Here is an 11219-nt window from a genome sequence, read left to right on the forward strand (position 1 = left end):
ATGTCCAGTGTGTAGAGAATGGCGAAAGCATGGAACAGGTCTTTCACACACATAGAATCATATTTTATTTTACACAGAAAATTCCTCCTTTGTGTATATAGATCAGTTTTTATAAGGAACAATTCACATTTCATACAAAAAAAAAAAATGATTAGAAAACTCACTTACTGTGGGTTAGCATTAGACAGCCCACAGATTGCTTTGAAAGAAAGCTTCGCCGCTGTGAAGTACAAACTGAAATGAGTACTTCTACACAACTTCAGTACAGACTCATGAGAAACACATGCATCACAAAGTCCACAAGAGTGTAATGGCACTCTTCGCGCTGCTAGTTCATAGACTCAGTAGTTTTAAGAAGGGCCCTATGAAATCTACCTGCAGTGCACATCGTCCTTAAATTTGACCGATATATTGTAAGAGCGTTTCTCTCCCCTTTTCATTTTCTTCCAAGTTCCATCAGTTCGGCCGTCTCAGAAAATCGATGTAAATGGGTTGAACAACAATTATGTCACTGAAATATGGGCACTTAGGCCACTGCAGTGAGTTTGATCCTGGGCTAAACCTTATTGTATGTGTAAGTCAAGCCAAGAGGATACTCCACTCCAGTCACAATTAATCTGCCTGAAGAGTTACAAATGAGGAGAGTTGCAGGTTAAAGTGAGGAAATGAGATGCACATTGGCCATCACAAATCTATTTCAGGCCCATCATATGCTGGGATCATTAGAAATGCTCAGAATTGATTACAGAGTGCTTCCTACAGGTCCTTTAATTTGGAGTTGTCACTTGCCACCGGATATAACAAACTACATTCATTTTTGTTGCCATTCATTTCTCATTTAAGGGGCGTGGTTTTTCATTTTATGGGGCATTTAAGTTCATAAGGTAATAAACTAAAATAAACTTTTAGTTTATTACCTTATAGCCCTACCATCTCTTTCTTAAAGGACTTAGCAGGTAACAGTCCAGAGATGTCAGATAGGCTTAGTTAACTGTTTGCTCCAATTTCCTGGACAAAAATCGGAGCCAAAGGCAGCGGACTCAACTAGCGAGACACCCCGCTCTGCATCACCCTGTGCTCTCCAGAGACAGGAAGCAGGAGTCTCAGGCAGCACATCTGATCTTGCTGTAGCCCCTTCTGGGGACTCCGCATGGAAACACGTTCCATTCCCAGCCAACTCTCCCCTGAACTCCACATCAGATGTACCGACTGGAATTTCCCCATTTACCCATATATGGTCATGGTGAGTCAACCAGTGCACAACCACCAAATGATGATGTGTGTGCGTATGCAGTATGTGTGTCAACACAGGAATAAAAAACAAAAAAAATGAACCGTGTGCAAATAAACTGTGAACTATGAAGACATTCTAGTTGGGCTACGTCTGAGGGGTCACAACTCAGTCTCTCATTGAAAGGATTATGGGTTTAATTTAACATTTAAAGCTGGGTAGGATACATAAATCGACACACGCGAGGATGTGAGACTGCGACTGAAATCAAGCACATCATTAGCTTCCGTTTTCAGAATTTTCATGAACGCAAAATGCTTCAGAGAAAAGGACTGGAACACAGTTAATTTATTTATGGAAAAAAAAAAACAGGTTGGAAACATCCTCTGATTGGCTCAGTCTTCATTTCAAAAACACACCCGAGGAATCGGCTCTCCTTCGAACAACAACGTACAACAAAAACAAGGCCAAAAAAAGAAAAAAGCTTTATCAAAAAGCAAGTCTTTGCATGAGTGTTTAGTAGCTATTGTTCAGTCTTCAAAAGTTTTAAGATTGTTTCATTTAAAAACAAGAACTGGTCATAATTCCAGGCATACTGAAAACACTGGGTTACTCATTTGACCACAAACCTTTAACATCAGCATGCCTTGTAAGAAGCGAAAATGAAAAAATGTAGACCGGGTAAGAAGATCGTTTGATACGTTCCTCCATATAAAATGACTAACGAGACAGGAGCAGAGTCATGGCCATCTCTATAGGAGGGGGCAGTGGAGGCAGGGCTAGCCTACAGCAGGCTGTGTGTCACCTGGAGTTTGTGAAGGGGTCATGGAAAGAGGACGGGGCCTGAAAAATTAATCCCCGTCCCCAGCTTTGAGTATACTCCCCGACGGCCACTCTTCAGTATCTCTCTTACAGGACGCTGGACACAAGCAAATCAAACCATACCCCAACGGCCATCTGACAACGGGTTTCTGGGATGGGAGTTGCTAACTTGTCAAATGTACAAAGCACTACGATCCAGACAACACTTAACGTGAGAAGCACCCGCCGTACGAGTCAGAAACCATCTACACGAATGCAAATTATTACGAGCGATTCCTACACTTGGCACATGTACATGCAAAGCTAAGCAGCGAGCAGCACTGTGATTTGTATCTTTTTAAGAACCGGGAAGGGAAGAGCTGAGCAGAGATTTTCCAAAAATAAAAAAATACTATCCTCCTCTCTCTCCCTCTTCTCCAATCCTCTCTCTCTCGAGGGAAGGAGTGGAGGCGAGGATCTGAGAGCGAGAGAGACGGAGACAGAGAGAGAGACAGAGAGAGAGAGAGAATTAGTCTACAGCTGAGGCCCGCTTTGAAACGTCTCATTTAACCACCCTTCCGCTTAGTTACGAGTTCGTAGCAGCTCCGGACGAGTGCCCCCCACCCCTTTCCGCTGTGTAACGCAGGTGCCCGTTCCCTGTCCCACTGGGCGCGCTCAGTCCGTCTCCAAGATCATGGGAGGCTGCTCGTTTTCCTCGTCCAGACGCAGGGAGCTCATGTCGTCCTCCATGCCGGCTCCCCCCACTGCTCCCTGATCCTCAGAGTAGCCTAGCGGGGTCAATACACACCATTTCACTGAAGCCCTCCATAGAGTCTGTTTAGAGACATGCCTACCATGGCTGTGTTCAATTCCATTTCAGTTCACTCAGTTCATTTCAGTGAATGAACTTAAATTCGATGAATGAACAAAAAAAAAAAAAAAAATGCCCAAAGATTGACATTACTGTGACTTGTACTGAAATGCCTATACTGAAATGAAATTGACGCTTACACATTATTTAAAAGGCTTTTTACCAGGACGGACATTTAAAATAAAATATACAATACGTAAAATACATTATCCACATGAATAATACCCCCCACCCCCATTATACTTCTTGTTGTGCTGCCAAATTTCAGTCTGAAGGCTGTTTGTACCTTTGGACACTGTGGCATTGTAAGTCTGCGCCACAAGCGGACGGTCGTGGGTTGTTGGCTCAAGGATCTCATTGACAGACTCCACACTGCCATCCAATCTGAGAGAGAACAGCACATTCAAGTTATCCTGAGAGAGAACTGAGAACTCTGGGTACGTACTAAATGCATCTAAAACGTATTACTGGATAAGATTTTGGTAGAAGCGTAGCAAATTACTTTATCCGGCTCCTTGAGCTATGCCCCACTTGGGATTTGAACTCACAATCCTCCGGTTAAAAATGCCTGGGCCACAGTGAAGGCTTACTTGTGCTGTTTCATTAGTGTGCACTCTCCCCCCTCTTGTGGGTCCAGATTATACATGTACAGGTAGCCATCCGCTGCTGCCACCAGCAGACGAGGGATCTTCTGAATTCTGACCCAAGAAAGAGAAGACGTAAAAATATAGCTAAAAATAGGGAGACAACACATCGAGTTGACAGTGGCAGTAAACCCCGATCGACTGCAATCACTGTCATACAACGTCACCACCTAAGTCCTATTTTGAGCCAGGAAAAACCCTGAACTCTCTATGGAACCTCAGATGGACATCGATTTTTTTGAAAAAGTACCACCTGTACGGGTGGGTGACAGCATACTGTAATCAACTGGGCATGGATGAATTATAGAAATTGAGAAAACTGAGATTCAAAAGAAATTAATTGAGATTCCCACTACTTGCTATAATGGCGCTGCCTTGTCTCACAGCTGCTAGTAATGTTGTTTGGGGTAAGGTTGACTGCATATATGAAACGATTCTATTTTGACGCAGCAGAAGTAGAACAAATCGTCTCTCACGTGGCTAGCGAGCAGATGTTCTTGTGTCCTGAAAATGGCAGTCTGACAGTGGCGAAGGCCCTGCCCTGGTTGAACATCTCCGTCACCTGGGCCGGCAGGTAGGTGGTGGAGGCCATCAGCACTTTGCCAAAATAGCCAGTCCAAGTTGTGGGCTCTTCCTGTGGCCTATTGGGGGGAAAGAAAACAGAGGAACGTCCATTTTAAGGGCCAGAGCAATTCTGAAGTTCAGTCCACCTCATTCCACTAAATTTATTTGGGTACGTTCTTGCGTGGGTCTAGACCAAACGAACATCTTATTCTGATGCTGTTGAAGAATACAAAGAATTGCTCCCTGCAAAACTGACAGTGGCTTATTTTTCAAATATTATTCAGCATGTGGTTCTCAGGAGTCTCAAATTTTGTTTACTTGGAGAAAGACTGCATATAATTATTATATGTAATGTTTATTATATCATTATTTACATATAAAGTGTACATTCACGGTGCTTAGTTGGACATGCCAAGCACAAGTCAATGGGTCTTAGGATGCCAATTTTGAAATGTGCAGAACACCAACAGAACAACTCCACTAGGTTTTGTTTCCGTGGGAAAACCATTCCACCCTTCAAGTAGTAACCTTATTTTATGTGCAATGCTTATTTTTTCAGTGGTAGGTATTTATCTTGCTAAAGCACATTTGGGTTTTTAGCAGATATTTTTTCTCAACGACTTCGGCATAGACTTGACAAAAACCTGAATGAATGCAGTCTGAAAATGTTTTGTTCCTGCAGAGTAATCCACGGTGCCTTATAAAAGCTTTTCATTTCAATTCAATAACACCGGTTTGCACTGAAGCCAATGATACACACTAAAAGAGGGCATTTGCCTGGATGTTCCCACAAGCTCAAATTTCAGCTGAGCCCACCATAAGCCGAATCTAGAATCTCCTTCACTGACTAAATTTAAAGAAAGCCGGAGGACCTGCTTGGTCGCAAATCTACAGGAGGAGGAAGCAAACATGACGAAACAGAAACACAACAGACTTACTTTTCCTTCTGGGTCTCCAGCTTAAAGATATGAACTGTTTCAGTGTTACTGGAGGCAGAGAGAAAGAGTCCTTCCATGCTGAAGGCAAGGGAACAAATGCTGACACATCTGCAAAACAGAAGCAAGAACAGAGAGTCCTTTTCACCCAAATTCTTCTCGTTGCAGATCCAGTTGTAATCTCTAACTGATGACAAGGCAACTTCATAAAAAGATAAAAGGCAGAAAGCCAGGTGAAGAGAACCAGGTCAAAAAAAAAAAAAAAAAGCTGATACACCTGTTCACACGTATTAGAGACTGCCGGCAGCCTCATCGGCACGGTAACCCTGATTGCCATACAGTACATCACAGGCGATCAGCATGTCACGATGATTCAGAACCACCCACCTCTTCACTCCTCTCCTGAACTCAAACAGCTTCTGCCCCTCTGGAATGGAGAATACCCTGATCACGGTCCCCTGAAAGAGGCCACACAGTCGCATTAATCCCCAATGTGAACCCGTCGCCGAGTTTGAACAGGCAGCAGGAAGCGTGCGCGTCATCCCATAATCACGGGATGGCGACGGGCTGGCAGCTTGTGGCGTTACCTTCTCTGAGGCTGTGGCTAGTTTAGTACCGCTCGCATCGAAAGCCAAAGCCGCCAGCGGGCTGTCGTGGGCAGGGATCATGTTAGCAGCGCGCTGGAGAGGCAGAGAGATTGATACATTTATTCTGAACGCCACCAACGGCCATTTTACAGAAGCAGCTATTCTTCACTTTTAAGACAAACTCACCAGATTGATGGTGTCAAACACTTGTACCTCTCCTATTGTTGCACTTCCTGGATATGCCAAATAGCAATTGTCATTGCTAATTGACAGCGCACACAACCCTATGAGAACAAAAAATGAAAATCTGATTTTCACACATTTCCAATAAAATCATCAAATCAACACAGGTTTGCCATCTCTTCTTTGCCAAAGGGTAATGCCAACTCACCCAATAAAGGTGATATTTTTTCAACATCTCAGATTTTTTCAGTATCTCAGATTTTACAGAAATAATTAAACAACCCCTCAATTCAGGTCAGCACAACAAACCATAGACAACTTTAAATTACATCAAACATGCATGAAACACATTTAGTACCATTTCATAAAGGTTTAAAAAGGGATTTCTTGGCATAAAATCCCATGATTCACCTCTACATTTTGGCTTGAATTCTTTTAACTGCTGCAAGATACAGGAATTGAAACCCAAAAAACAGACTGTGGTTTTTACTGTGATTGCCATACAGCCTGCAAGCAAATTTTGTACTTTGGGAATGATGACATTGTATTTCAAACTGGATTTCAACTAACAGGCTGATAATACCATAAGCATAACAGACTGATAATAGCATAATGGCGCTAGGCTAAATTTGAGGAGTTCATTAGTTCCGTTTTTTCTTCTGCAATGCATTGGCAAAACGAAAAGAAGATTACCTGAGGGGTTTGGTGGAGTCTCCCGAATGGTATGCAGTACTTTCATATCTCTGATATTGTGGATATAAAGCGATTCTTCCAGACATACTATCAACCTCTGTGAAATGAGGGGATACAACAAACTCAAACACAATTCGCCATCAACATCCATCTACTGATCTACATCGATCGATCTCTGCGCTAATGAATCCAATTTCAGCGGATAATATACTTCAGACAGAACATTGTAGCCAGTTCAGTCCAGTTTCATTTCTACACCAGCGAATGGCAAAGTCAGGTGCACATTTAATGGGCAGGAAACAGATTCAGCAGACTGTTGTGAAAATGTAATGTTTCACTGCTGTGAGCAGAACGACCACCACCAGCGTAAACATTATCACCCTTACAACATGACCGTTAAGCAACCTTCACAGTTCACTGCCTAACAATGCAAACAGTACACATGGGCAATACTGCACCCATAATAAAAGGTACCGGTGCACAGCGGGATTTGCATGCATTTCCTCTCCTAAAAACGACACATACTGCCTTCTGCTAAGGAAGTAAGTGCCTATGCTAGTCACAATTTTTAGTCTGGAGATAAAAATGACAGAATTTCTTGAAATTATTAGATAAAACATGAATACATAATTTTTGCAACGATCTGTGAACAAGTCTATGCTAGTGCTAATCCTTGACTTCTGGTTGGTTCATTGAAATTGGGCTACTGGTAAGAAACAGCCAGTGATACAAAGATATTCAGCATTATTCATTTTATTTTTACCTGTCGGTTGAGTTTCACTGCCAGAATAGTGTTGGAGTAGCTGTAGTTACAGATCTCTGTTCCTTTTTTAAAGTGACACACTTTCAGCTTCCTGGGCGCTTTAAGGCTAACAATAGCAACAAGGCTGCTTGAGAACAGTCTTTCCACAATGCACACATCTTCAGTGTCAGCTGGAGAGGGGAAAACACCTACTTAGTCTACAGGAGCAACACAGGAAACACCCTCTTCAAGACAGTCAAGTAAGTTCCTCAATTTATAAGTACCCACCATTGTTAGTGATTTTCTACATAAAGTGACTTCAAGGTAAACTTTTTAACAAATGTCAGTTGACTCAGAACAAAATTTATGGTGAGAAATTTACCAGTTAAAATGCCAATTTATATCTGACCGGCTAAACCAACTCTCACATTCAGCAAAGGGTTAAAGAAAAATGCTTCTGCACGTGCATTCAGAGAAATCTGCTAAAGAACTCATTTAAAACGTGCACAATTTTGAGTCACATAAAGCTTTATTCAGATTTGTGCTGTACTGAAGGTAATGTTTTTGGTCAATACAATACTTACTACATTCATAAATCTGTTCTAATTTATCCACAGATGACAAAGAGAAGAACTTGTAGCCTGATTTGGTGCCGACAGCTAAGGACCTGTGAACATGGGGGGGAGAAAAAAAAAAAACCTTAATTGACTTTGAAAAAGTGTGTGCTTGTATGAGTTCCTCTCCTTCAAGTTTATTTCAGCATATATGCAACACAGTGAAACTATTATTTTGCCATTTCATAATAATAATAATAATAATAATAATAATAAATACACTTATTTCACCGATTGAATAAACACCTAGATTCCAAAATAGCAACAGACAGGTATTACTTCCTCTTTACAGTGCAATTTACCCCTGGTACTCATACAAAGGCTTTATGTATTGTAGAAAAAGTAATGGATAAACAATGTAATCATTTTTAATGATGAATAAAGACGATTTCCCAGATCATATTTTGGATGGCTTCAGAAGAGAACAAAGACTTGCCATTAAGTGTAGCAAACAGTTAACGGTAAAGAAATATCAGCTTTGGTAACAAAATGAATCACTGATTAGTCAACTGAAAGCCAACTAACCTAGATTTCAATGTTAACAACCAGATCGCTAGTAAATGTAATAACGCAGTAGTCTTGACTTGTAAACAAGCAGCACGACAGTCAGTCCTTTTGCAATCGCAGTGCAGACGAGTTTTAGGCGGAGCCTTTATAGAATAACCAACAAGCAAGGTATCATCACAGAACGTTTAGATAACGTGATGCGAGTGTTGTATTACTCAATCAAGCAACAAATGTTCGCCAGCTAATCTTGCTAAATGAGAAGGCAAACATGTGAACACGTAGCTAACCGTCTAGCTTTAAAAGAGCAACAAAAAACACTAGGTCTAATTGTTAACTACCTAGATGGTGGTAACCAGTTTGCCAGGTAGTAATTTCATTTGCTTTTAGCTAATACTGGGACTGTTTGACAACTGTGACAGCAGAGCCGATTCTAAAAACGTGCTTTGTCACTTTTAGCTCTTGAACTTGCTTGGTTAGCTAGCTAGCTGGCCGCTATCAAATGAAACAAATATAACGTTACAAAACGCCAAAATATTCAGACAGTAAGATAAGGAAAGTGGTCGCTTTGTTTTTTCGGTTTAGCTATATGGTTGAAGTAAGTTGCTATATGGTAGCTAACTAAAAAATAACCCGTACATGCTGGCAATTTTCTTAGTTGTTAGCTGATGTTATCGCCAATGCCTAACTTATGCAGCTAGCTAGCTTGCTAACCGTGACAAAGACCATGAATGATGTGATTTGACAATTTGATTAGCCGGTGAGCCAACTATCCTATTTGACAGCTCTCCATTTGACAAGCTGGTATAAATACTTTTACTCCTTCCCATTACAAATCAAGCGTGTAGTTAATGGCCCGTCTACATCACACATTTCGGAGATGCTAGGCCGCCACCACAGCCTCGGTCTTTCTAGACCCCGTCCCCTGATGCTCCTTACGTGTTGTCCTGGTTGAAGTTGGCGAAGAGGAGCTGGCTGCAGCCGGCCTCTCCGCTCTGACTAGCCAAGTTCATGGGCTCGGCACCATCTACACGTATGAAATCGGCAAAATTCACAGCAATCGGGGTCGGCTGTTGTCAATGTTTTCTTTGATTTCAATCGATTTTCTTCATCGAAGCATCCCTATCCCGTGGGTCTTGTGTTGTTGTGCTCTAGCACTGTTGCTTTCTTCTCATGCGCGTGCGCCAATGGGGCGGTGTGGTCGCACTGGCCTCGGCCAAAAATCTTAGATATAAAGGGGAGGACAGTTCTCACCGCAATGAGCTTTTTAAAAAGCAACCCAATTTTTTTTTTACTTTACAATTTGAAAATTATCACAAATGCATAAACCTAACATGGCTTTCTCGCCTACACGTAAATTACCACATTACCGAGATACATTATTGGACGGCATACTGTTAGTGCCATTGGTATGGAAAAGTGCCGTAGTCCAAAGATGGTTGATTTTACAAGACGGTCTATTCGGAACTCATTGCCGTTTTCAGTGATCGATGAAATCTTGCTAACATTTTTCTAATATCCCAGTAACGCTTGCACGTACGTAACCGATATACAACAAAATAAAAAGTTACCGCAAATGTCCAGTAATAAGAAAACATCCATTACATTTATATCTACTGTAAAAATACAAAGCATGGACATGTCTGGGTTGAACCTTTCTAGGGGCTCTGTATAACTAAACCAGGGATACACAAATCTGGCCAGTGGGGCCAGTAGTGCTGCTGGCCTTCATTCCTCCCCTCTAATCGGGACTGACTTAAACCTGACACACCAGATAAGTGTAATTTCTGTCCAGTCAGGGACATTACTCAACTATGGACTATCAGGCAGAAGAGAAAACCAGCAGTACTATTGATCTCGAGGGGGTCAAATTTGAGTATCCCGGTGTTAAATAGCCTAAAATACAAAAGGTCATTATTGTATAAGAATTTTCATAAAGGGACTACCTCTCATGTATGGTATGCTCTGAGGGAGCTGCAGTTTGTCTTGTATCTTAAATACAACAAAGAAATTAGATGGCAGATCACTTTGGTCTTTGTCACCCAGGGTAAGGCACACTGCAAAACAACACATACTCTATAAGCAACAGCATCATCTACGTGTAGCACTAGCAGCAGCCACAACTCAATAGCTTTGCCTCCTTGATGTAATATTTGCCTCATGACCTCATGAAAGTCACCCCAGCGAGTCTGCAATAACATGCAGGCATGACAACAATACTACAGGAACCTCTTATTCCAGTGAACACAATCTATTCACAGATCAAATGACTATCTGTCTTTTTCTTCAACACAGTCATACCAGGAACACAAACTCACCCCAATGGAAAAAACAAGCTGGCAATTATTGAAAACAGTGAGACAACGTGACAGGCAGAAAAACATTGGTCATGTGCCCTGCTTCTTAGATTTTATTTTATTTTGTTAATGGAGGAGGGATGTTTGCATGTCTGGACTGACACAACACCATTCAGATTAATGTCCACAAGAACATGCTCCCAAGTAACTCTTGCTGGTACTTTTCCACTAGTCTGCACCGTTTTAATACATCTCAATGCTGGCCCTGAGAACACACTGTGTATGTTCTCTTCTTCTAGCTTGTTTTAAATTAATTTGGTTTAACTGAGACATTCATTGAATGCTTGTTTGTATTGTATATCCCTTGTCTGTTAATAGTTACAAGTCCTGTGAGTAATATGTGTTATTGGAACTATGTACTGTATAGTAACAAGAAAAGAACATGTACTCAGAGATTCCAATAATATTTCATCAACCAGCAAATGCCAAAACAAAAGTATCTTATAAAGCTGGAATGCCAAATAGATCTCATAAAGACTTGGGGTCAAATTCT

The 11219-nt window shown here is 41.5% G+C and overlaps 1 protein-coding gene across 1 annotated transcript; it reads right to left on the bottom strand.

Annotated features, from left to right (window-relative positions):
- Nucleotides 1–41: 41 nt before the first annotated feature.
- LOC135243112 (WD repeat domain phosphoinositide-interacting protein 2) lies at nucleotides 42–9559 on the bottom strand. Its single transcript, XM_064314670.1, has 12 exons — nucleotides 9309–9559; nucleotides 7836–7918; nucleotides 7273–7442; nucleotides 6510–6606; nucleotides 5820–5917; nucleotides 5634–5726; nucleotides 5434–5504; nucleotides 5050–5157; nucleotides 4024–4188; nucleotides 3494–3601; nucleotides 3190–3287; nucleotides 42–2820 (listed from the first exon to the last, which is right to left on the bottom strand). Exons 1-12 carry the CDS (start codon nucleotides 9380–9382, stop codon nucleotides 2708–2710), a joined length of 1278 nt encoding a protein of 425 aa, XP_064170740.1. The 5' UTR covers nucleotides 9383–9559; the 3' UTR covers nucleotides 42–2707.
- Nucleotides 9560–11219: the final 1660 nt, after the last annotated feature.

Source organism: Anguilla rostrata, chromosome 17 (assembly GCF_018555375.3).
Source record: "Anguilla rostrata isolate EN2019 chromosome 17, ASM1855537v3, whole genome shotgun sequence".
Classification (NCBI taxonomy): Eukaryota; Metazoa; Chordata; class Actinopteri; order Anguilliformes; family Anguillidae; genus Anguilla; species Anguilla rostrata.